Source organism: Pithys albifrons, chromosome 6 (assembly GCF_047495875.1).
Source record: "Pithys albifrons albifrons isolate INPA30051 chromosome 6, PitAlb_v1, whole genome shotgun sequence".
Classification (NCBI taxonomy): domain Eukaryota; kingdom Metazoa; phylum Chordata; class Aves; order Passeriformes; family Thamnophilidae; genus Pithys; species Pithys albifrons.
The window spans coordinates 15114809-15142312 of record NC_092463.1 but is presented as its reverse complement, the minus strand read 5'-3'; the positions used below and the strand labels follow the sequence as shown (position 1 = coordinate 15142312).

The window sequence follows — 27504 nt, the reverse complement described above, 5'->3', positions numbered from 1 at the left end:
CATATCAGAAAACCAAAAACCTAGCACTGTGAATTATGACCCAATTCATCAAATAAGCAAACCCAGTATAGGATTTTCTCATACCAAGTAATTTTTGTCATGTATTAGCGGAGTGTTGAAAATTATTAGAAATTACTTCATTGAGTGTTGCAAGATATTTTTCATTAACAGCTGTAATGTGATTTCATCTTCCTGGATGAAAGGTGCTAGGGGAGTGCAAGGAAATGTTAACTAACTACCCAAGTTACAAAATCTTAGGGTAATTGTAAAAAAAGTACCAAGCAGATCAGGAATTACACAGTGAATGTACTGAGATGGAAAAACTGGTTTGTTTTCCAGAAAGCCTGGTTTACTTGGATCTCTGTTGCAGAAATTAGGGTAGAACTAAAAGATGAGAGCATGATGATTGAAATATATATATTTTCTTACATATCTGGTTGATCACTGAGTTTGGAAGAAGAAAAGTTGAGTGGTTCTCGAGGACTAAAGTGTGGTAACGGCCTGACCCTGCTCTGAGAGTAACCTCTTGCAAATCTGACTGATTTTAATGGGACTGAAAATGGAAGAGCAGCAGGTTTGTGTGCCGGCTGTCACGGGCTGTCCAGCTGGGTATGGAGGTGATGGGTTCCTGGCAGCAGGTTTGGATGGTGAGAAGGATGAAAAGAGTCAAAGCAAAAAGGCCAGGCCACAGCAGGACTCATGAACAAGAATCAGGGCTTAAATACTAATTTTGTGGTAGTTCCCAACAAGTGTCCTCCTTGTGTGATGCAGGACTCCATAAGGCCATTTATAAAGGGAGAATGGTAATGCAGCTTCTTCAGATCACTGCAGCAGGAGGAAACAGAGATGAGCAAACACATTCCTCTACTGTGACAATATTTCAGTCAGGTTCAGAGGAATCAGCCTTGATTTTAGGAGTAAAGGTTCTAAACATATACATGTGCATCAAAGTAGATTCTTTGTGTATTTTACTATCTAAAATCTGGAAGAACCAATAAGAAAAACTGAGGAAGGATAACACAACCCATAAATGTCATCTTCACTGTTAGAAAGAATCTCTTGTTTGTGGAAGTCATCTCCTCAGCTCTATGTGAACAAAGCCTGCATCCTAAATTCAAGTCTCCCATTGCAAACCTCTCCTCACAGCAGCAGTTCTATGCCAATCAGTGGGACAACTCACATGAATGTTATTGTTTAACCCCAACTGGCAATTAAACACCACACGCCCCTGGTGGAATGAGAGAGAGAATTAGGAAAGCAAAAGTATCCAAACTTGTGTGTTGAGACAAAGACCATTTAATAGGTAAAGCAAAGGCCACATGCACACACGCAAGGCAAAACATGTTCATTCTTCACTTCCCATGGGCAGACAAGTGTTCAGCCATCTCTGGGAAAGCCAGGCTGCACTGTGTGCCATGGTTACCTGTGAAGACAAATGCCCTAATTGTGAACATTCCTGCCCCACCTTTTCCTTTTTCTTCCCCTCCCCCCCTCCATTTATATGATACCATATGATACAGAATATCCCTTGGGTCAGTTGGGGGGAGCTGTCCCAGCTATGTCCACTCCCAACTCCTTGTGCAGCCTAAGCCCACTTGGTGGGGTGGAGTGAGATGCAGAAAAGGCCTTGGCTTTGTGGATGCACTGCTCAGCAAAAACTAAAACACCTCTGTATTATAAATACTGTTTCCAGGACCAAACACAGCTTCATACTAACTACTAGAAAGAAAATTAACTCTATCACAGACAAAGCAAACACATTCTCCACTCCTTGTCCTACATCATTTACATCATGCTCAGATCCCACACTATTCAATACATCCTCATTAACTACCATTCCCCTTCTCATCTTTATATGTAACATGCAGATATCATTCTCTTAGTCTATGGGCCACCCTTGAACATGTCCATTGGGTTCATTTAGTCCATGACTTCAGGCTCCGTGGCTTACAGTGGTCACTCAGGACACGAGAGGTCAAAACTGGCACAAGTGAGTAAGAACTACTCATGTGAATAAATTCTGAAAGATTTTATAAGACCAGGCTCTTTGATTGTCATGGCAACAGATTTACTAGGCTTCAGGCATAATTCGTATTTCCCTTCTAAACTAAATCATTTTTCCTTTTACCTATGCAAATCTTTTTGCCTTGTCGTTAGGGCAAGAAAAATAGGCTAATTACATTCTTAAAGATCATACAACTGTACAGATACATCGTTAGTGAAAAATTATCAGAATATGCAAAACTTTACCTTTATTAGTGACCTCCAAATCAAAATGCAGTGTATTCTTATTGGAATCATTTGTTACATTATTATTTTTCTGACAGAATTAACATTGCTACTACGTATTGTCAATTTTTCCAGGAACCCATTTAAAAAAATTACTTCATTTAAAACATCATTGATCTTATATAAGTACTCACTATTATTAGGTTCAAAGATATTTACCAAGCTTTTGACTACATTAAATATGTTCATTTTTTGTTTAATACTTATGTTTAAGTCTTTAGTTTATCCAGGAACATGTTTATGTTTAGGGTATAGAAACACAATATGAAATCATAATTATAGTAAAGTTCTTACAGACTATAGATATATATTAAAATAGGAAGGATAAAGTCATCTGGACTTTACTTCCCTGTGCAATTTTGCATGCTTATAAATGTCTGTATTACTAGGATATGTATTACATAACAAGTAATATTTCATTCATTGTTATTTGTAAAGCACAGTTCCTTTTCAGAATATAGTGCCTAGGATTTTTGGGTTTTTTTTGGAATTGGGTTATGCATTATGAAAGAAAGAAAAATTTTACAAAAAGCAAGCATAGCATCTTTTAATATGTACCTGTGCACTAATGCAGCAGTAGGTTGATTTGTTACTTTTATCCCTATAACAAACATACCAAAAATAGTGGATTTTTTCTAAAGAGCTTGTGGAGAGAGGAGATTTTAGGTGATACAGGATGTCCATTGTCTTTATTATACATTTCTGTCAATGAATTGCTGTGACTTAAAACTCTTTGTTTAGTTACATTTTAAATAATTTAAACACTTACACAACATCTGCATTTGGCTTTCTCTCTCAATTCTAAAACAAGTAAAATTAGTCATTTCCTTTTCTTTTAAGATGCAGTTCACTAAAGGTTTGATACTGAGAACACCTGCATTTCGTTTCAGTCCATTGAACTGTTTCTTTAGATAAACTATGTGAATTAGAGCTTGAACCATCTGCATTGTCAGGGAAGTTATACTGCCAGTGGAAATACTTTCCACACTTGCAGCAACTATTTCTAGTCAAGAAAATGTGTTTTAAAAATATAGCACATAAGTAGTTCCTGTACTTGGAATGCCTTGAGCAGTCTTGATTCAAGATCCAGCAAAAAACATGATTTTTGAAAGGCCTGAAAAACGAAACCCCAAACAAATCCCAAATTAGTCTTATAGTTTTTGGGTTTTAACTGTAAATGTCCATAGAGATAATATTTATCAGTCAAGTAATTTCCATAGCATAGATATTTTTCAGAAATCAGGATAAAAAACAGAAAAGGCATAATGTTTTAAAAAAATGAAAAGCTCTAAAAATCTGTATGTTTGGAAATACTGATTTCAAAATGATACATTTCATTTTAACACTTTTAATCATATTTTCAGTTGCTTCAAGAAATTGTACTGATACCTGTTTACCCGTTTTCTTCAGTGGAATTTTTCAACACTTTATTTCAGGGTTTTTTAGCAGGGAAATATTTTGTTGCAAATTTTTTACCTAGATCTTTTAGAGCTGTCCTAATATTTATTGGCTGTCACGAGTCAGTTTTTTAATCAGAAACTTTCTGAAGGGCCATCTTTAACACTACATATGGCATAGCCTCATATTACTGATACTGCACAGCAGTTTTTACCACATCTGTGGTAGACTTAATCTCTGGGGGCGATTCCCTATTTTAATTCTTCTTGTGTATTCAACAAAAAGCAGGGCTCTATTTTGCTGAGTTTTACAGATACCAGAAGTAGTACTTTCTACTACTAAAACCTTCAAGAGGCCTTCAAAAAGCATGCAGGCAAGAAGTAGAATTAATCGAGTATTAATATCCTTATTAAATAGATAAGGAACTGAGGAACAAAGAAACTGCCCAAAGCTATACTGGCAAGGGAAGAGTTCGGAATTGAACCCAAATGTCCTTATTCTCAGTTCATCACTGTCCCTGCAAGGTTGCTCTTCATTTTGTTCATTTTTTTGCTTAATGACTTGCATTTGGACTTTTAAGTTAATACTAGTTGAAGTATCAGATGTGAAGGGGAATTACTGATGCGTACTTCCTTTCCAGTTGTCCTAAAAATTCTTTTTTCTCTCCTGAGCTATTCTATTTGCATGTAACTATTAATTATGTAATTGTGTTACTACACAGGGAAAGTAGATCTTAGATTAAATAGAAAATTACTAATCTGAATATCCTGCACATGCCACACAGGTTCTGGGGGTGATACATGTGTATCTGTTTATGCTGTCAGGGTTTAGGGACAGCTGTGGGGCTATGCAATGGGTTTGAAGGCTCTTGGTAAATTCATCAAATTTCCACACACAGAAGAAATTCCAGTTCAAACCTCTAAAGACTGATGATTTGCTATCTAGAATTCACGCAGGTCATTATTAATCCAGCACTTCTGGGGAAAAGAGATGAAGCAGAGACCTAACTGTACCTAACTGTGATTCTTATTAACCCTGGTGTGCCTCCTCTGTCCAAGGTAATCTTTCAGGTTTTTATCCTCTTTATGAAAAAGGAAAAGATGGTTTGTACAGAAAGTACTTAGCTGCTAAAATTACATCTGAATTTGGGGGAAAAAATCTCACTTGGCATCTTAACACAAACTCAAAAAATTTTTGTACATATCAGGAAGGAAAAACAGCTTTTTGCAAATGTACCCAAGTTTTGGAATGAGTTCTGCAGCAGAATATCCCAAAAGCTTAAGTGGTATCTGCCTCATTTTGGTCTGTTTGTGCAGCATCTCTGGATACTGACAGGTACCATATTTATCAATTACCTAATTCCATATTAACATAGAAGAATGTGTAAATGTAATTAAAAACAGCACTGTCACTGGAAATCTCATCTCACTTGGGTTTTATTTCTGAGAAGTGGTAAGAGGAGAACATAAAATGCACCCTACTGCATCAAGTATCCTCTTTTATTTTTTATGACATGAACTTTTTACTGGCTAACAATGAAAAAATGTTAGAAAGAAATGCTTTAGTCAATAAATACTCTATTATAGTGAGCAATTACATTATTTGCTTCAAAATACTGTTCTCCAGCACACAGAACTCAGAGTAGCCAGGAGGATCACCTGCACTCTAATTTCCTCCACAGGGACAGTGCACATGGTTGTCCCCAGCCTACCTCAGCCCTCCATCCTAAAATAGTATTATCTGTGAATATCATAAAAGAAGATCTAAGAGCCTTTCTAGCTAAGTGGACAATTTTTTTGCCACGGAATCTTGGATATTAGAATATGTAAGATTGTTTAAACACATGCTGGTATTTAAGAACATATCACATGGCCCCTAGTTATTTTTCAAATCGGAGGGAGTAAGGGATCAAATACTTTTGAGGACCTGAGCATGGGGTTTATAATATTTGCATGTTTCTACAACATTGATAGGTCAGGAAAGTAAATCTAATAATTATAGTTGGCAATTATTGAACTTTGACAGATTGATTGATTGATTGATTGATTGATTGATTTTTGTTTGTTTGTTTGTCAGATTTATTTGGCTAAGAAATACTGGAGAGCAACTTAAGTCCATCAACATAAATAAAAAAGAATAAGTAATGGTTCTCATTCACTGTAAGAGCCCCAAAGTATATTCATGCAGTCCATATTCAAAGTGAGATGTTACTGAACTATGTTAAGAATGAAAAGCACTTGCCTTTTTGGAAGACAAGTTTTATGTTTGAAAACAAAACCATGTAACTTTTTGAATGGGAAAACCAAAGACAGGACTGTTTAAGACCTGTGACTGTGTGTTGCTGGAATTCCTTTTTTAACTTAAGTTGAAACAAAAACGTTGAGAGGGTGAAAGGTTTTTGTTCAAACATTCACAATAAATGTAACTTTTCACTGAACACAGAAGGACTATAATATACTTAGCTGGAGAAGGTAGGATTTTGGAAGGACTTTTAAACCATTCTTGTAAGTGGCTCTTAATGGATAACAACAATGGGCCTTAGGATAGTATTGTTTCTGTGCTGTTGAACACAGAACTTGTTATCTATATGTATTAATGAAAACTAAAAACCAAACCTTCCCTTTAAGGGACAGTTTCAGTGATGTCATATCTGTTTGGTTTGAATTACTGTGGCTTCATTCCATAGCAAGGGCTTTATGTTATTGGCTCAGCTAGGTGAGTTCTGAAAACATTGCTGTGGAAATATATGACAATCTACATTGTATCTGCTCCTTTGGAGTCATTCTGAGGTATTGTTGACTCAGCATAAGGGTAACACCACCTCTAACATTACTTCATGTAATGTTTTAATGTGTCATGTCACTGGGAACACCCTGACTGTGTAATGTGATGTTCTATGTTTTTAGTATTGCTAGCACATCAGAGGTGAATAAGGAAGAGTTGGTCTATTACTTCTGTTCTGTTCGGTATTATCTTGTGGTCTAGTCATTGTCCCCAGCCTGAAAACCATGTGATGGATGTTTAATGCAGAAGGGTCCACAGAGTATCTTCTCCACCCTCACTGAATTTTAGTAAACAACCACAAATCACATCTGCAATATTTTGCAAAAAGGAGCTAGATCAAAAGCCTCACAAAAAAAAAAAAAAAAGCAAAAACCACAAACGAAAAAAACCCCCAAAACCAAACCCAAAAATCAAACAACGAAAAACCTAAGTAGACCATGCATAATGGTACAGAGATAATCCTACAACAGTGTCACTGAATCTATCTCCAAACCCACTTGTGAACTCTCATCTGGTTTTCAGTAAATTTATGAGTATATGAAGATGGCAGCCCAAATGGGCATCACAGGGATTTTATCATAAACACTAGTGTTCCTTACCTCACAACCTCTTCCTGCCTATTGCCCTTCACTGGAGCCTCACGCAGAGGTGCAGCATCTCCCTGCAGAAGTCAAGTCACGCATGAAGAGAGAAAAAACCTTTCTGGATTCCTGCAGGTTAAGCATGTGAATTGTACAGTGTGAAAATGATGGAAACAGACAGGATCAATAAGCAATTTCCTTCATAAAAATACAGACCTTCCTGACAGCAGTTAAAGAATTTTACCAAGTTATAACACATCAATTACTATATATTTAAAGAATCTGGTGTCATATCCTCCTTGCCCACATGTGTCTAGCAGATGCCTATGCAGACTCATCTTATCTTGATCCTTGTGTCTATCCCAGTCCATGTGGACACTCATGGCTAAACCCCATGACAGTCTGTATGGGTACATCCATGTGCTGCATGTGTATATCAACTGTGCCTCTCACCCCTTCAGGGTGCCCCTCCTGTGAAGAGTCACACCTGTGGGATCGCACCCTGTCCTGCCTCACCAGGGATCTGATCTCCCAGTCCCCTGTGGCTTATAGACAGCTCCTTAGCCCTTGCTGATACTGCTAAGACCAGACCTCTCAGCTGCATAAATGATGTGTGCACAAATGATACACAAAACAGCCAGCATGGCCTCATGAGCCATGTCCATGGTCCCATTTTGTCTCTAGGTCTATGAACTCTGTAGTATGAATTTGTGGGCCATATCCATCACAGGTCCTCCCTGTTCCTCAATGCAAAGCCGAAGCTCTGTGCTCAGTTTTCACTCATGTGATGACTCCTACTGCTTTTAGAAGCAGATCTCATTCAGATGAACTGAAGATGCTTTGGATAGCTGTTTGGGCAAGGAAATTGCAAGCAAGCAGGACTTTTCCACTTCAGCTGCTGGGTTTGCTTCACACTTTGGGCGTGAAATCCAGTGCTTTGCACATGAACGCGCTGGTGTCCTCAATGCTGGGGTGAGAGCTACCATCCTACTTGTGATTGTCTCAGCTGGTGTGAATTGAAGAGGAGCCAGGATAGAGCATTTAAGAAAGTCCCCACTCTTGGCCACAGACACAAAAGGCTGGGCCAAAGCTGCTATTTGCTTCACTCTTCTTTATCTCCTGGTCTGGTAGGATGAAGTCCCATCCCTTTCTCTGCTTTTACAAGGTGTAAAGATGCTGGGTTCTCCTGGAAATCAGGTTAAAATCACTGTGTGAGTCAGCTTCCAGATCTGTTTGTCAGGGCTACTGAACCTTGCTTGTGTGTCCCAAGGAGAGGATTAATCTGTTAATGTTTGTAAAAAGCTATGTAAATGATCTGTATCATACTGACAGGTCAAGTACCGCATTGCTCACTGGCTGCTCTTCCTGACAACTTAAGATATATGCCAAACAATGTCTGCACTTTCAGATGGTGTTCACTGATGTAGTTTGACTGGCTTAACCCTCTCAGGATTTAGCCTCAATACTTCTAGCTTATTGATTGGGTGATAAAGCACAAATATGCAAAGCTGATGTTTTTCACATAACCTAGAATACAATATAGACATTGATTTTTGCTTATAACAGGACCATGAGCTCAAAAGAAACCACTTGGGTCTTATAGCACATGTGCAGTTCAAGTCCTGAAGGACATGTGGAAAGCAGTGAGGCTGAGCAGAGCTTGCTGCTCTCCTTGGCTGTGGGCAAGAGGCAACAGCAGAAGCTGCTTTTGTGAGCTTTTGACAGGATTTAGCCCTCCTGCACCCACAGGAGCTGCAGGTGTTCAGAACAGTTGTGAGGCTCAGCACAAGCTTCTCTGACAATGTTAACCCTACCCAAGAGGAGGTTGCGGTTAAAATTTGGGAGCATTTTTGTCCTGTGTTATCACATAGATCACAGCTAATATCAGTTACTGAGATCAGGGTCTGGCAGGGGTAGATACTGTACAAATGGTAAGGGAAACAGCCTCTCCTAAAGAATTAAATTCTAAGTGAATGCAGCTGCCAAAACTAACTCTGCAAGCACACAGAACACCAAAAATGTAGTAACTAATTTCACTCACTGCTTCACCACATAACTGGTACCAGTTGTAAAATTACATGTGGATTTTTATGTTGATTTTTTGTTGATTTTTTTTGTATTAATGATTAATATTTTTGTTATCTTTAATGCCTTTTGCAGAGCAGATAATTCGCCACTGATCTTCCTTCTCCTTGTAAAATGACAGCACATCTCCATTTGAGGTCTTTGTTTACACTTGAACTAAACAATCTGTATAAATGTACCCAGCTGGAAAGATGGTAGCGTATGGGCTTTGGAATGCACCTTATGGGTGTAGCAGGACTGCAGGTGTAGTTTCAGGTAGCTGCTCCTCATGGGGGTACAGCCCCTTTTACTTTTGCTCCCACCTGGCTCTGTGGGAGCAACCTCGTGCACAGTTATATGTGCAACAGTCCTGTAACTGTAGCAGAGAAACAGCTGATAGTGGTTTTAAGTGACTGCAAGTTGGAACAGTTGAAATTAGAATTTATAAACTGTTTGAGAGGTTTTAAATACTTTGTTTACTGTGCTGTTAAAAAAAAAAAAAGTAAAACTAAAAAACAGTGAAGACCAAATATCTGTAAATCTTCCTGTGATGTGATGCCTAGTAATATTCTAGTGTTTACAGTTTTGACAGCAAAATGACACAGGAAAAAAAAAAGGCAAAATTAGCATTTACAAGAAGTTGGGAATGAGAAAACAGAAGGAAGGCAACAGAGACGTGTGCTAACAGAGGGATTATGACTCTTGAGAGAGGGCAATGTGCCATCTATAAAGTGCAATCATTTTTGTAAATCCCTGTTTTCCTGGTTGGCAATTACCACCTGGCAACAGTGAGGCAGAGGCAGCCCATAGAGTGTATTGACAAGATGGAAATCATGAGCTTTAATAAAATGTTTAACAGATCTGCACAACGTTGTACCAGCAGCACATAACTGGGGAGAGAGTGCTAACATGCAGGGGAAACAGAGATGCAGTTTCTGAGCCAGGATTATTCATGCTGACCAACTTCCCAACTGCAAGGGGTGTCCCTGTGCTTGTGAAGGTGTCCTCAGGACCCCTGGGGCCCTACCTCCCCAGTACTCCCCTGAGATAGCATCCAGCAAAATTTTAATTGCAAGTATGGTGTAGAATAGTTTGTTCTTAACTGGTTGTGCAGTGTACTGAGGGTGGCACAGTCATCATTCCGATTGAGCATGGTATACATGCAGGTGCCTATGAGAAAGCTATTTTGTTCTTAAATATTTGCAAATACCTGCATGTGGTGAAGTGCTGTGCATTTTTAAGTCATGCACATTTTCTCCTTTAGCCCCAGGGAGAGTGCAGAGTGTGGCTGTGACCAGAATGGATGACTTCATCAGAGGAGGGAAGTTACCCAGCCTCACTGACAGATTTTTATGAAGGGTTTCCCAAAGCCAGCCTGCAGCAGCACATCACTGCAGATATGCTTTTGACATTTGTAGTCCAAGAAGCAGTGGTATTCAAAGTAAAACACTGCCAGTGGGTTTCCATAAAAAAGCCTGATTCTTGGATTTGTGTTGGGGTTTGAATGTAGCTATGAGCTGTACAACCCTAAGTCTTCTCCTGGAAAGACTCGACCAACCTACATCAGTCTTGCTTTCCACCCCTGCCAAGCACAATGAGCTGCAGCAGTGCAAGCTCCAGAAAAGTATGGACTGGGGAAAGGGAGAAGAATTTGGGAGCAACTGGAAGAAAGAGAGACAAGAACTTGAGAAGAAAGACTCAAGAGTCCTCTGAATGTTTTATTTCAGAAATAAGCCAAAAATTGCTCCTGACCAAACCTTAACTTCCTGAAAAATTGACAAAGTTAATTTATTCTCAATAAAATATATTATCCTTTTGGAAAAATACCAGGAGTCTCTCTTATGCATGCAGAATTGATTTTGCAGTTTTCCTATGACTTCTGCCATAGGTCCTAGTCTGATTATAGGCATGAAATGTAGGTAAGTGTAATTATGATACAGCTAGATTTCTGTGTCTCCAGACAGGTTTTAAAATAACAAAAGGAATATAAATATTGGATCTGTGGAAAGAAAATGTCCATTAAAATCAATCCACAAGCTAGTACTGTGAAAAAGCTTTCTTCAACACAGCTGTCAGGCCCACTGAGATTTTAAATTAGAGTTTGTCTAGTGTATCTCTCACTTTCTATTTAAAAAAGCAAAGCCAGAAGCATTAAACTTTTGTCTCAAGTTTTTTAAATACAGGAAAGCTTATATAATTGCTGCACTAAGGCAGAGTTATGAGCTTTTAGGCCCCCCAGTTTTTGGCAAAGAAGGGTTACATCTTTTGATTCATGGAATAAGACATTTTCCAGTCTAAATTTGCCATCCTATTTCTCTTCAGAAAAAAATCTTCATCCCTTCCTCTCCTCTGGACCATTTGGCATGGCTCTTTGGTTTGTAACTGCCTGTGCTTCGCTTCAGAGCTGGCTGCATTTCAGTCACCAGTCACTGTGCAGCATTTCTGTGTGGATTATTGGAAGTGTGCTTGGCATCTGGAGCTCTAAAGATTTGAGAAGTATGGTTCAGATCTCAGACAGCAGTTTGAAAGGCTTCTGGAGATGCAGAGCCAGGTCTGTGATTTGACTGAGGTAATTCCAAACTCAATAGAAAAAGTGTCTGGGTGACAAAAGGCTTTCTCCTGTTGGGACCAGGATATGTACAACATGATTTTCAGTGTCAGCATAAAAAGAATTGTTTAGAGGGTAACACAAAATCCCAGCCCTGTGAGGAGAACAAGGGTCAGATATGCTACATGTGTCAGTGATATTCGTTTGATAGGATAAGCAAAGTGAGACTTAGCTTGAGTTCTTAAGTTAGACAGGCTTGTGTGAAAGCAATTAACCAGCTGGGAAGTCTTTGGAGAAAAATTACTTCAAACAAAGAGAAATCTTTGAAAGGCTGCTTTTGTATCAGGAGGAAATAGAGAGAAATTTAGTTTAAGGATGTTTTTCTGAGTTGTGTTTCATTCATTTTCATACATCATTGGCATTGATTAACACTGTATTGACAGGACAGTGTAATTATCAATGCTTTATTCATCTTCTTTAGCAAAAATGTCTGTATAATAGCAAAAAGAAACCCGCACATTTTGTTTGATGAGGGTTTCTTGTGCCTCTTCTTGGAGTCTCTAGAGCCACAGATCAATTGCTAGTGTTTAGTGACCTTCTGCCCAAGAGTGTAGGCCCCATGGTTGGGACTTCTATGGCTGGCACTTGTACAGTGCATAATCTAAGATGACACTGACCCTTTCAGCCTTATGGGAATAATATTATCAGCACAATGAATTGTTCTTGAATGTTTTGTTCAGTGTACTGTGTTACATGCCCCAAACATTTTTTTTTTTCATCTTGAGCATATGTCTAACATTTCCTCTCTGCTCTTTTTGTTGCATGAGTTTGACTGTAGCCAACAGCAAAGGTCAAAAGACATTTTACTGTTTCTATTTCTATGTTTCTGTTTAGCTGAATTAAATTTTTGGTGCTGCAAAGTGACTTCTTAAAAAGCTTAGGCTGCAAGAATTCAACCAGTATAAACTGAAGCTGAGCTACATCAGTTTAAACCAGATGGTGCAGAGAGACAATGTGGTCCAAGGAACAGGGCGGTGAAGTAGAAACCGACAGAAAGAGTTTGTTTCTCTGGAACTTCTGTGGGCAGCTTCATGAATTTAGATGAAGTTTTTCATTTTGCTCTGCCTCAGGTTTTCTGGATGAGTAGTAGAATGATGCTGTATTTTAAAGCACTTGCACATTCAATTTTCAGTCACAAAGTCTTTTTCCTTTCACCTCTAACATTAATCAGTACAACTGCCCGTTTAATTTAAATTAAAGATAGTTTTTGAAGTCATAGTATCTAAGAATGCTCTGGTATCTTTGGATAGGTTGTTTATGTTTACCAGTGCCTGTGAGTATTCACTAGAAGGTATCATTTTGCAGTCCAGAATTGAAGCAGCACTGAGTTTTGTCCAACAAGCAGCTTTCCATTTCTTTCCTATACAATGAAGCAAATCCAGATACTCTCCTAGAGTATGAATGATTCTGATCAGCATTTTCAGGGTAATGAACGAATATTTAGTAAACTAAATTAGTAAATTTAGTAAACTAATATTTAGTAAAACATTTGGAGAAGTTTGGCTTAGATGTCTTAGTGTTTTGGTTTGGGTTGGTTGTTTGGGTTTTTTTTATTTATTTATCAGAATTTCCTTAAATGTCATGAATTGAAACCACCTGAATGTCTCTGGTAAGATTAGTGTTCATTTCACAGCTTTGCTTTGTGAGGAAAACCCTTTCTCTCACCAGAGCCTGAAGAGCAGGGCTGCCATCTTCCATGGGTTTTAGATGGTTCATGATCATAAACTTTTTATATCACTGGTATGCTCATTTCTCCCAGTCAGTTCACCCCAGCACTCCCTGATGCAGGAAAGGGAAAGAAATGGATAAGCATCTCCCTAGAGAATCATTTGGCTTTAAAAATACAAGTAGAGCCAAATGGATACTTTACAAATGTGAATAAAGCATTTTAATGGAGAAAGCATCAGTCCTATAGGGATAGTAGGGCATCTGCTAGAAAAAAAACAGGTCTATGTGAACATGCAGAACATCCTGGGCAACAATTCATAGCAGATAAACAATTTGTTTTGAAAATAAAGTTGAAAGAATCACTATCCAAGCTACCATTTCTACGCAAGTTGCTATTTATTTATCACACTGGTTCAGTGGGACTCAGTGCTCTCCCTGCATGTTATAAGGATTCTAGGACTTACACACAATCATTTCCAATGACCAATTTTGCATAATTCGGATACTATGAATATTTTATTTATTGTTAACAGCCTTTTTATTGCAACCAATATTTTTAATGAATCCATTATATGTTTAAAAAAAATTGGGATGAAATTTGGCTCTCTTCTGGGGGCATAAATCCAGATTAGCTTTCCTTTCAGCAGTAATTTTATTCAAGGGTTTGTGAACAGAATTTGACTTGGTGTCCGTTGAAGAAAAATGTAGCCAGGTGTACATTCTTTTCCCTAAATCCTTATGAAGGATTACCAAAATGGTAGTGAATACTCTTAATACAAAAAAAAAAGTGAAATTTGAGGCTATGTTCTTAGTTGTATTCACATTTTCTATGGTCACTGTTTTAAATTACTGGCACTACATTAGAGTATGTCAAGAAGCATCATATAAACAGATACAATTTACCATGACCTTGAGGCAATATGATGTGTATGTTGAATTACATTAGCTATCGAATGTAGCTATATCCTTATATAGTACAGTACCCACTTCAGACAGAAAAGACCATGGGTTGGTAGGCATAGTGTACAGAGTTGGAAGACATATGCAAATAATCTCTCCAGATCTATAGCCACATCAGTTCTGTCTTTTTAAAGAGAATAAAAATAACCTGTAGGCAAAAAAAGAGAATTCAAGTGGCTTTGCTCTGTATTCCAGGTGACATCATTTGCCAATGGAAACCTCTGCACTTCATGAAGCACATAACTGTGAGGGTGATCGAGCAGGAAAACAGGTTGCACAAGGAGGTCGTGGAGTCTCCATCCTTAGAGATATTGAAAAACTACCTGGACATGGTCCTGAGCAACTGGCTGTAGGTGACCCTGAATGAGCAGGAGGTTGGATCAGGTGACCTGCAGAGGTCACTTCCAATCTCAGCCATTTGTGACTCTGTGATACCCACAATTTCCAACAGCAAACACTTACTATAGGAATGCGCCACTGCACAGGGTTAGGAAAACTTTTTTTCACTGCCCATTCCAACAGCCTTGCCAGAGCATTTGGTGAGCTGTGACCTTTTCAGCCCAAAACCCCACTACTCTGCTTTGCTGCCCCTGAAGAGGAGATGTGTCACCTTACTCTTGTGTTTTCACAAATCTGTTACTCCTGGCACAACCAACTTGTTTCCCCAGGAGCAGGGGACCTGCACAATTTGAGCTGCCATCTCTCTCCCATATTATGCTTGCTCAGAGCATGAGCCAAAGGGGCAGCTGCTCCCATGGATGGAGGCCCTGGCTCTCCCAGCTGTGCCATGTCTGTGCAAATCGACCTTCAGAAACCCACTTTAACCTTCTGTTCTTTCTCCCGCCCTTTCCCATGCTTCTTACTGCTGTAATTTTGTAAGCTGCTTGGGCTAGGTATTGTTCTCGCTCTCTGTGTCTGGTTTCTAGCCCAGCCGTCAGCAGGGGTTGCTGCATGCTGCTGCAATATAAATGACTAATGATGATGATAAAAGGCGTGGGAGTTGGTTGCCTGGAGTGTTACCCTACTTTGATAACTTTGTTTTAGAAACTAGCTTCTAGTTTCTAAATTATCTGTTCTTTTATCTTATTATGTCTAGTATTTTACAAGTGGCAAGGGATTTTCAGCTGCCTCTGTTTCAGAGTGCTCATCCTGGGACTTTGAAAGAGGCTTTGAAATTTTCAGAGTTTGGATACTGTTGTTGTGACAGTGCCAGTAGCCTTCAACGTGAGTTGCAGGTTATTGGAACCTTTAAGAGTCAGCTGCAACTGTGTCCTAAAAGAGGCATTTAGTACAGAAGTGCTCTATTTTTAAATTTGGGCTGATACAGGTAATAATTACACACAAAACATAATGTGAAAAGAACATTATCAAGGTTGCACAGCTCAGCACTTGAAGCTAAGAAAAGCTGTAAGCAAAATTGTCTCTACTCCATTAATTTGCCACCTTGCACAGGTGCATCAGTCACAGACTATTTTTGCCCAGGATCTCAGTCTCACTTGGTGCGCATAATAGATGACACAGTTTGTGAGTTCAATACTTGATTTTATTTTCAATGCATAGTTCAGTCTCTGCTGTGAAGGCAAAATTATTTCCCGCTGGGACATTCCAGGGTGTTCCACCGTGCAGGTCCTTGCCACGTACATACACTGACTAATTTCCATTTACAGCATCTTAACAGCAATTCTGAGTATCATTACTGCCTAATACAGCTGGTAACCTAAGGCAAAAAAGAGAAAGATGACAAGTATCCATAATTGTGGGGCCCAAAGTAGTTTTTTTAGAGGACCTGGCAGCACATACTGCAGCTCCTGTTAGCATCCCCTATGCTACTGGTCAGTAATTGCCACTTTCAGCTACTCCATCCTTCAGGCCCAAGGCAGGCTCCCAGAAACACCGAACAAGGGAATAGGTTTGAAAAGCATGGTGTGAACAACTTGTCCTGTTCCTCAGAGCAATGTCTCACGCCTGCAGACAAAAGACTGCTCCTCCTCTTCTCAGATTCTCCTGACACATTTAAATTCTGAAGAAAAATAATTGAAGCATCCTATGAACAAAAGATTTTTTTTCCTCTGTCTTCTATGGTAAATGCACAATTTTTTGACTGAAGCTGAAATTCAGTGCATTGCTAAAGCCTACCTAATAACACATGAACAGAAGTCTGAATTCATTCTGGACCACCTTTAACTGTGGCATTTTTGAATGGTCTTAGTAAATTAATTACAAAAACCCCAAGGAATTTATTTTTAAAATCAAAATAAAAACCTTTTGGTGTTCAAATTTTCATATTGACAGCTATTAATGTAATTTCAACCTCTTGGAGTGCTGCAAAAACGCATTGAGCTAAGAGAGTAATTAATCAGTGAAAGAAATTGCAAGAAAGGTAATTTCTTTTGCAAAACTGATCGCTTAAAAATAAACATATTTTTAGATGCACAAACCCACCTTCAGCACTTATATCAAGTCACCTCAGCCACAGTAAGATTGAGAATGCAGAGTACTTGCTTCAAAGTGAAGATCCTTGAGTATTTTACAGAAATGGTTGTCAGGTTTTTATATGGATAAAACAATTGGTTTCCAAGCATCATTTCTATAAACAGCAAAATTGGGTGATTTTTTCCCAGAAAATATATTCACTGAGATAAAGGGCTGGCATGTATCATTTCAGACCAAAGAGTTATAATTTAAAAAAATCTGAATGCAGCTTTCTTAAATCAAAAAGTGTCAATTGGCCTGAATTATTTGCAGTATCCTTTAATGTAGTCATAATTAACAATTTTGGAATAAAGATATGGTGGAAATAAAAGTGGAGATTTTAGACTTTATAGATTGTTGTTTCCCCCCCACACTATCAGCTCTTTCCTGGAGAAGCTCTACTGTTACATCCCTCAGGCTTCTGAATGCTCTTCTGGTCCACATTTGTTTCATAGGGAGGGGTCACATCTGAGGTGAAAATAGTTTGATCTGCTACAGGCCAAATTATCTTCTGGCCTTGGCTGAACTTAGAAATATTATATAGCAACAAATTAATATAAATTTGTGTCACTTTTACTTCTCTTAATATTTTTTAAATGTCTTTGAAGCAGCTCAGTATCCATTCCAACATGCAGTGCTGAGGGCAGATCTTCAAATTTCTTATGACAGAGGTTATGTGCCTTCTGGCAGATAACAGAGACCTGTCTTTCTCTGAGACTTGGATATTGCATTTTTAGCTTGTACAAGGCTTCAACGTATTTTTGCTCCTAAAGAGAACCCTGGAGATGCCCTTGAAATAGCAAAATAGGTGTTGAGACCTGAAATGATAGAAATATTTTAGCATTTCATACTTTCTCATAGCTTTTTCACCTGATACTACTTGTATCGGTGAAAAAAATTGCAAATTTTAGGGTTTCTACAGGTTTCTGTGGGTTTTTTTATTTGTTTGGTTGGTTGGTTGGTTGGTTTGTTGGTTGGTTAGGGTTTTTTGGTTTTTTTTTAAATCTGAATTTGTCAACATCGAGGTGTGCTCACTGTAGTTTTTTATTGTTCTGCTTTGTTAACCTCAGGAAAGATGAGCAAAACACTGAGAGAACTCTGTTTTCCAACTTCAAATCTTTATTCTGTCATAATTTCTGGTGTGTGGGAGGGAGACATCATGTCAGCCTTTTATTTTTTTAAATCTTTGAAGGAAAACTGTCCTTTCTGCAACCTTGATATGTATAAGTGATAAAATCTTTGGGGTAAGGACAATACATCTTCAGCACAGAGTTCTACATTAATTCCAGGTGCCAAGAAAGGTTTTGCCATTTGTTGCTTCAAAACCCCTTCATATAACTAGAAAATCCAGAGAGAAAGGCAAAAATATAACAAAAAATATGTAATAGCTTCTGTATGAGGAAACAATTAGACTGGGGTTAGTCAGTCTTGAAAAAAAGATGGCTACAGGGATATGATAAGAGACTTAAAGCATTCTAGGTGGCCTGCAGAATAAATGTCAATTACTCCCTGTTTTCCAAATGGAACAATGATGAATGAAGAAACACCTGCAAATAATAAGTGGATATTTTTTCAGAAGTCCTTTAATTATCTTTTGATCTCTTTGCTAGAGGACATTGTGGTGATGAGTTCATAGAAGAGCCTGGACTGCAAAATCCCAAAATAAAAATACAAAAATATTGGGTACCAATAAGAATAAGCTGCTACTAAAAATAGCTTTATTCTTTCCCTAATTTAGTTACTGACAGCTCCCAGGATGAAATTGTTCCTTGGTTTTCACTTCTTCAACGAACTTTTGCATCTATTCAGCTTACAGACTTTCTTACTGCTACCTACCATGAAAGGAAGTCCACGAACTCTGATTTCATTGAACTTCCAACAAGCCAGGATTTATTTTCCTCTATATAAGCACTAAATAGAAGCAGTTGGCCCATCTGACTTTTTCCTAATCAAACTGAGTAATACTTGCACTGTAACTGTGGAAATCTAAAAGTCTGAAAAGAAATAATGAGTATTTAAAAGGAGGAAAATGGCAAGTGTGTACTACAGTACCACAGAGAGTCAAACGCTTCTGCTTCTGAGCATTAGCACCAAGCAACCAAGCACAGTGCTGTGTATCAGGAAAACGGGTTGTGAACACAAAATAGGCCAGTTTAAAACAAACAGAAATATACTGAAATTTTACCACTGTTTAGGTCCAATCAGAAAATTAATAATCTCTGTATTTATTAAACTTTAGCTTTCAATCATAAATGCTTCTATTTGTGTTTCAAATAGACTTAATTTTGATCAATAACAATTCTTACTTCTTAATGCATCTCATATCAAAGGGGAGAGGACTATGGGTTAAAGGGTGACTTACGCTGACTTCAGTCACGTTTGTTTCTTTCACAAACTGGGACTTGTGAAGCCTTATGAATCTTGACATGGGAAGCCTTTGCTGTGGGTAGAGGAACCAAAGGCTGTCAGTGAGTCTGGGGGATAGCACTGCCTTTAGAGGCAGGAAGAGTCTGTAGGAACTGCCTGGTGCTGCTCAAGGATCATTATTCTGCTACAGGTCATAGCTCTGTCTCTAAGATAAGGATATTTGTATTGAAAATATCAGTTAAAATATCTTTACAGTAGAGCTTAGGTACCCTGAGCATTTCAGGGTTGTGAATGGTCCCACAGACATAAATGAGAAGGAGGGTAAAGCAGTAAAACTGGCTGCAAATCCTTAACCTCCACTGAGTTCTGAACTGCCTGAGGAACAAAAACAGCTGCCAGAACAAACTGGACCAGACCCAAGGTGGAGGGCAGGATGAGCCCTGTAATACATTACTTACTTGAATTCTGCCCTCTCAGAGTAACCTCTTTGCTGCTGTTTCCCTTTATTTTAGTGGGGGTCTCACATTACTGAGATCTTTGGAAATATCCTTGCTGTAGTGCTATAAATAGCAAGTATTTCCCAATGACTAAAACCTGCAGCATAGCAGCAGTCTGATGTGGGTTTATTTTCCTGCTTGAGTACTACATAAGTGCTTGTGTCCTCTCTCCACTGAGATATCTCTTTGCTTTAGGCACTGGTCTCCCTGCTGGGGTGCGTTATTGAACGTGGCTCACGTTCCTGTTCATTTTGATCTTTTCTTTCTCTAATGAAAGACCTCTCCCTGGGCACCTTTCCTTGTTTCCCCTCTCACTTCTCATATGGCAGGTATCTGCTTCTCTTGTGTATACTGATTTCTACCACTTATTAGTTTATACCCATTGCATTTCAATTCATCTGCTATTCACACATCCTGTACATTGCCTGTGCATGCTACTGTGTCTGAATGAGCTTTTAGTCAAGCTCCTTATGGCTCCAGAGCTTCTCCTGGCCTTATCTTGCATTTAGATGGTGCCTTTCAGTTCCCTGAAATCCAACTCTAAAAATAAATGCAAATATGTGTCCCTGCACCCACCAGCGCTTCCCTGAGAAGGATCTTGACTGATAGCTGACAGCATCCTGCATTACTAGAGTTTAGGAGAGGACTTGTCCAGTCAAAACAGCACAAGGATCAGGAGTGCGTACAAAGTCATCACAGAAGTGAGAATACGCCAAGCTACTCCCTAGAAAAAGAACTACAAACGAGCACAAATGTGCGTGCCAAGTGTACCTTCCTCCCATACATCATGAGCAGCAGTACTTAACTGCCCTGCTCAGCATCTTTCTTGGGAACTGTTCAGGATTTGAACCGAGCACCCAAATTCCCACGTTTGCCCTTGGAAGAAAACAAGGTAAGAAGTACTTGTTAGTAGGAAAGGAACAAAATTGCACTTGGTCGTGGTGTTCAAGTAGGGTTAAATCCTCAGTGAGCCTCTTCTCCCTGTTTGGTAATTCGAGCACTTGTTTGTGAGATAAGGGAAGGTGTCAACTCCAGCAGCACCTCAACTCACACTCCGCCTTGTCTGATTTCTGTGCCCTCTTCAGTTTGCTAATCAAAACATGTTTCCACTGCATTTCTTATCCCCAGAGGGTGGAACTATCCTCGGAAAATTAAAGCTCTCTTATCTCTTAATGTGTCATCACAACTAATAGCCTGGGGACTGTGCACAAGTTTAAATATCAAAACAATTTGGCTGGTGATTGTCTGTGATTATGGATTAAGAATACAAAATTTGTACTCGCTGATATTCAAGGTAGATTGAAAACAAGGAGCCAGATCCTCAGCTGATGTAAACAGAGGTGGCTGAGCTGAACTTGGAGAGAGGCTGCTGAACATCTGACCCTGGGAGCGTTTCAGAAGTTTCCATTCTTGTTTTTCAAGGTGTCAGAAAATACATGACAGCACGGGGCTGATCAGGAGGAGTGCCGAGGGCCCCCGGCAGAGTCTGGACCATCCTTCCCGCTTCTCACTTCCCAGAAGCTCAGATTCTGCCGGCTGAGCCCTCCACTTGCAGCCTCTTTGGGGAGGTCATAAATAATGACTTAGAAGAGAAATGATTTAAGATTACAAAACTTTTTCAAGATCAAGTCAAGGTGCCAGCATATTCAAAAGCTGTCAGATATGTCAGGGCAGGTACTTTGTGAGGGATGTGCTTTGTATCTTCAATGTGACAAACAAACTGCAGTAAATTCACAAACGTGCCGTTGCTGCTGTCTTTTCCAAAGTCCTGCCATCAAGCCTTCACCTTTAGATCAGTCACGCTGAGAGTGATGAGAGTAAAAGGATCTTTTGCTAGGCATGCTGTTGCTAGTTCACTGGACTGTTTGCAATGGCAGTGATGTGCATCAAGGCCCACAGATTTTGGGAGATGGTGGTGGATGTATTTTACAGCACAGTTGGATTTGTAACTCTTAATGTTAGCGTCTCCTTCTTTTGGAAGTATTTGTGGAGCCTCACTTTTGTTATGGATCATTTTCTGCCATAGGCTAAATAGCCTATTCTTCAAACAATCCCACAGATGAGAAACTGAGGCAAAGAGAGACTAAGTGGATTTTCTGTAGATACATAAATAGTCAGCAGTAGTGCAAGGAGATGAATAGTTCAAGAAGTGTCCTAACCACTGAACTGTCCTTCTCTCCCCTGTACAATGCAGAGTACATGGAATATCTGTCTTTTAATGGATAGCTTTTCGGAATAAGTATCTTTTCAAAAGGCTGATGTTAGGTTAATGATGAATCTGACAAAATGAAGTAAGAAAGATTAATTTTGATGTGATAGGAAAGTGATTTCCTAATGAGGTTGTAATAAAATAAGAAGAAAATTTGGTGCTGTCTAGACCTCCTACCTTAATAGTTCTAGCAGTGGTTCTGGGTAAGGAAAAGGAATGTTTCTGACAAGCATGGCGTCAGAAAAATACAAAAGGAAAAAATGTGTCATAAGAATCATAAAAATATTTAATAACGTCAAATAAATGAAATCAATTTCTGGAAAAGAATAACAAAGGCTGAGAAAAGATGCCCAGAAAGCCAGATAACTTTTCTATTTTCTTAATTGGGGTAATTATACTAAAACTGACAGCAAGTATTTTCCCAGTAGCAAAAAACTCCCAAAAATCCCAGCCAGTCAAAATACTGCTCTAAGCATAAGATCTGTGAAGGTTAAAGGCTTGAGTAAGCCATTAGGAGAGTGCTCCTCTTTTCCCAAGGTCAGTCCTTACATATGGACAAGTAATTTTGATTCTGATCTCCACATAGTTCAAAGTCAATGCATACCTTGATTTCAACTGTGCTATATTTGGCAAAGTACTAATATAATTGTATTTGGTCCCAGTCATGTCCTGTTTGACTGTTAAATGCCTCTTAATACCAAGCCATTGTGTGCTCCCTCTTGTAGTTTAGATAATGTAGAAAATAGTGAGCAGCGTAGACCCTCTGGACCACCCTCTCCAGGGAAACCAGTGATGTCAATGTCCATGTGTTTTGGGGGTTTTACTTCACACCAGCTTCTGTCTGGAACTCTACTGCCATGAACTGAAGTTTTTATAGCACAAAAAGGGCTGCTGGAGCACATCTTTGAGTGTAGTTTCATCCAAAAAGGATACAGTCCATGCAGTCCCAGGCTGCATCATAGCATGAGGCAAATACAGCACATAGGCACCCTTCTCCCTCAGTTAAGTGGGGAATTAAGTGTCACTTAGTGGGACAGTAATCTGGCAGTTTGATGCATTTTGGCAGTGTTTGGATTTGAAACCACCCATTATCTCCTTTCTAATAAACAAAACTTGCAAAGAGGAAAAAAGTGATGGCACAATCTCAGATCAGTGACCCTGCAGCCTAGGGACTCCCACTTTTCTCATTAGCCAGTAGTGGGTGCCTGGGAAAGACTTTAGTAACATGGCAAGGATGTGGTGGTACTTCTCCAGAATAGTTGCTTACCTTCCAAAAAATTCACAACTCAAGGATTTCCTAAACCAGAGTCTTTGTCTTTATATCTAATATATTTTGATATGTTATCTTTGTGAAGTATTTATCTATTTTTTAGATTTATATTAATTATAGGATCTAATGATCTGCAGGAAAGAGTTTGATACTAAATTAATGCTGCACAGTTTGTGTTTAGTAAGAAAAGACTGAGGATGTTAATAAAAGGGGTTCAGATGCTGCCTGAACCCCTATGCTGCCTCTGTTCACATTAATCCTAGAAATAGGATTGCCCAGTGCATGTGGTGTAAGGTCACCATACTGAAGTGAAGAGTTCCAGTGGCTACATGTGCAAAGCCACCCCAGCTGGAGCTCTGCACCACTCTCTGTGGGTTTGTGTTGATGTGAATGGGAAACTCTGACCAAACCATGGGGTGCAGAGAGATGTGTTGTACACTGTCTGGCTTTTTTCAAGACAGGAGGGCTTGACACACAAGATGACCGTATTTCTGTAGGAACCGGAGTGCTGGATCAAGAGTGTTCAGCTCTTGTGGGAACCAGTCAGAAAGGACTTCATTCTCCCCTGAGATCCTTGCATTCCAGGCCTGGGATTTTGTCAGACTGTATTAGTAATCCCACTTGATTTCTCAAATAAACAGTGAAATGCAAACAGTTGGCCAGAGGGAAAACCTCCCAGTTACTGAAGGGGAAAAGAACACAATATCTAAATGACTCATGGCTCTGTGGGTGAAGTAATGGCTGCGTGTCATATCTTGGGATGTGGGTTTGTGGTCCGATGCTGCATGAAGTGGATGTGCTTGAGATGCAATGTTAATGTAAATGGCTTTGGTAGAAATTCTCCTGTGACTTCCCAGAGACAAGTTGCTTGTTAAGATATCATTGACTGCATGGTGGCAATTAATAAGACAGGGAGCACCTGCAAGGTGCAACCACAGCCTCCTCTGGACACCAGCTGGGGGAAAATATGGCAAAACCCTTCTGCTACCAGAAGAGATAGGTCCTGCAAGAGGAATTGCAGGTGGCTGTGGCTGTGGCTGACGGACCTGTGTTCCAGAGAGTTTCTGAGGCCTGGAAGAAAACACGAAGAGGGGCAGAAGGAGCCAGTATATCTGCTGCCTCTGAAGCTTTGGTCTCCTGTGGCAGGTTATCTGAAGATCTGCTGGATAAGCATGCACTGGTGTTTTCTGCCTGGTGCTCGCTGCTCCCGCTGACTGGTGTCTGCTGGGGGTACTCTATGGTTACTGACTCCACTGACTCCCTTGTTCTTTCTTCCCTTTGAATCCCTTGGTTACAATAAGACAAAACACATAAATGATAATGCAAATGTAAGTAAAAGGCCAGTGTAACCTCTGCAAAGCCCCACTTCTGCCTTGCCACTAATCACTTGCACCCGCTGGTATTCAATCACTTCATAGGAAGTTGCCAGCAGTTACTCACTGTCCTATATATGAACAACTTGCAGATACAAAAAAATACAGATTATGTTGTCTGAATTCTCTGTTTTTCCTCTCAGTCTCTCCATTGCAAGATTTCCTCACCTCTCCCAGTCCTTTCCATTCTTTTAGTACTCTGGTTGCTGCTTCATGGCTATGCAGCACAGGAGGTCAGAGGAGCTGCAGGTCTGGACTCCCCTCTGGTGCTGGAGGGGACCTGCCCACACAGATGATCTGTTCTTGCAGAGCCCTCACCACCCTCAACATGCACACTGCACAGGATCTAGTGGTTTTGCTCTTTGAATAAGTGGAGGGAGGAATGAGGGTTCACTAAAGAACCAAACTAAATCTCTCCTTATAGGCAGGAGCGGTGGGGTACCTTTTTTTTTTTGCTATATCCTACCACAGCAGAAACATGATGAGATATGGTTTACAGCTTGGGAGACAACAGCAGGGCATTGTCTGAACCCGGATGTTGGCAGATCAGTAGGCACTGGGAAACCAGCCAACCTTTTTCAGTTTTCTGAGACACTCTGGTTTGCCCATTTGGTTAAAATTTGCAGTCAATAAACACAGATACATAGAATTTACCCTCTTCTAATTTGAACAACCAGATGTTTACCCATGGCTGGAAGACCAAGGGAGCTTCTTTGTTTGTGGCTTCAGCTGTGCTGGGAGACAGGGTTCATCCCACATTTGAGGAATCTTCTTTTTTTAAGCAGTTCAGAGGCTGGGGCTGCTGCTTGGGAAATGGCTGTTTTCTCCCTGCAGGCAGATCGATACATTTCAGCTCACTGCACTGCAAGTAACTTTTCATCGTACATTAAGAATGAGGAAAATAAAAGCCAAGATGGATGTTATTTTGGTTTTGCTTTTATTTTGAATTATTTATTAGGAAGTCACTGCTGTCTTGCTTCACGTCAGAAGGCAAAATGCCTTTGTCTTTGGTGATTTCCTATTAAAAAGAAAAAAGGTCTGCCCAGTTTTATTTCCCTCATCCACTTGCTTCTTGGTACTGTAAGTGTAAATCTGGGGTCCCTGCAATTTGATATGGTCTTCTGCAGTCCCAGTGCAGGCAAAGTTCCCATTGATGCCAGTGGAGTCACACCTCGTCGGTACATTTATAACCAGTTTTATAACGACATTGCAGATGAGTTATATGTGTTAGGAATGATTGCTGGCACGTAAGCAAGAGGGTGTTTGGAGGGTTATAAGTAAACTACAAGCCAGCTGAACTATCATTTTAATTAAAAATTTACTGAATAACTAGTAAAAATATGAATCCTTTTGAGGGAATTCTTAATAGAATGTGTTATGGGGCAAAAATTCTGCAACTGGCTCCACTATTCATATGAGTTTGGAAACTCAAACTAACAATCCATTTTGATGTTTTTCTTCCTAAATCTAGGTTATCCTGAAGGGGACAATAAAGAAACTGGCCACCAAGATGGTAATCACTAGTGGAAATGAAGAAGATAAAGGCAGTCAAGAAAAGGAAAGCAAAGAAGAAACCATCTTAGCAATGCTTGGAATTATTGGGACAATTCTGAACCTCATTGTGATAATTTTTGTGTACATTTACACAACGTTGTAAACTAGAAGGCATGCAAACAGGCCAGATAAAACGGCCATTAAGAATGACAACAAACATTGCTGACTATTGACAAGTTCTTTAATCAGAATTGACTCTGTATTATATTAACACATCATAAAACCACTGCCTGTAGGCAGCGAAGACTGAAGCACAATTAATTTAACAAGACTTTTTCACACAGTAATAAGCTTAACTCTTCTGTCCTGCCCTCTCCCTTTTGGTTTGGTTTTCAGTTTGGGGGAGAATGACTGCAATTATGTAAGCTGTAGCTTTGAAGAAATCCACCAGGGATATGTTGTTTTAACACAATTAAAAAAGAAAAAAAAAAGAAAGGAAAAAAAGAAATTGTACACTATATATAATTAGAAATGTATGCTGTATACCCGCAAAGATTGAACTCAAAGATAGCTTCCTAGCACAGATCACATGTCTGTTAGATCAAATGATTTTTTTTCTCTTGGTTTTTGCTTTTACTTACATTGAATCTGACAAGCTTTTTATTTAGAATGAACATATGGTGCAATCATGAAAAAAACAATTCCATTGAGCAAGGTCTGCCTAAACCTGATAAAATGTTGGGAGAAATACATTACATGGTTATTTTTCCTTTCTCATTTGCTTGACATCTGTGTCTGTTCATACCAATGTTTATAAATATATATTTTTAATAAATGTGCTATATTTTTAGCATGAACCAAATATTTGGAGACACTTGTATTCATGCAGCTAATTTTTGCTTGATGAAGTGCCCCTTTTGACAATGGATGTTATTTTTCTCGGCAATTATACAGCAGTCTTGTTTGCAGCCCTCTGACTGTGGTCTGAAGCAAGCTCACATCATGCTCTTATGCATGACTTGAAGTTGGAATGTCAGCTGAAAAGCATTGCTGCTTAATATGGGAAATAGCAAAACATTGTAAGGTGACCTTTGGGGACTGGTTGCAGAAAGAAGGCTCTATTTATAGTTTAAAAAAGTAAAAGTAAATGAAAGGAATATTAAGGCATCTCAAAAATATTACAAAATTCATAGAATTTATGACTTTCAAAATCTGATCACGTTCTCTAAGTACTTATGCTGAGAGAAGCAAGCAGAGGTTTCCACAGTTGAAGAGAGAAATTTAGAGAGCCCATAGTGAGGCATTTAAGTGAAATCCAAATTGTCAATACAGAGTGTATTTTAAATGTGAGGATCATTAACTTCTTTTTGCTTCTCTGACATGGGCTTTAACTGAGGTTGGTGCAGTGAAATTATCTGACTTGTATTTTTGACAGGAATGTACATTGATGGTGATTATCATTTTTCTTCA

General features: G+C 39.2%; 1 protein-coding gene across 6 annotated transcripts in view; it reads left to right on the top strand.

Moving 5' to 3' along the window:
* Nucleotides 1-26890, top strand: part of TUNAR (transmembrane neural differentiation associated intracellular calcium regulator) — a 162308-nt gene extending 135418 nt beyond the window's left edge. For 5 of the 6 annotated variants that reach the window (XM_071559400.1, XM_071559399.1, XM_071559402.1 and 2 more), the window contains one exon: nt 26012-26890. In XM_071559400.1, the coding sequence (XP_071415501.1) occupies nt 26012-26197 (186 nt within the window). In that variant the 3' untranslated portion in view covers nt 26198-26890. Of the gene's footprint in view, nt 1-20341; nt 20581-26011 lie in introns of those variants that run through there. The other variant, XM_071559403.1, reaches the window with a different exon arrangement.
* The last annotated feature ends 614 nt before the right edge of the window (nt 26891-27504 follow it).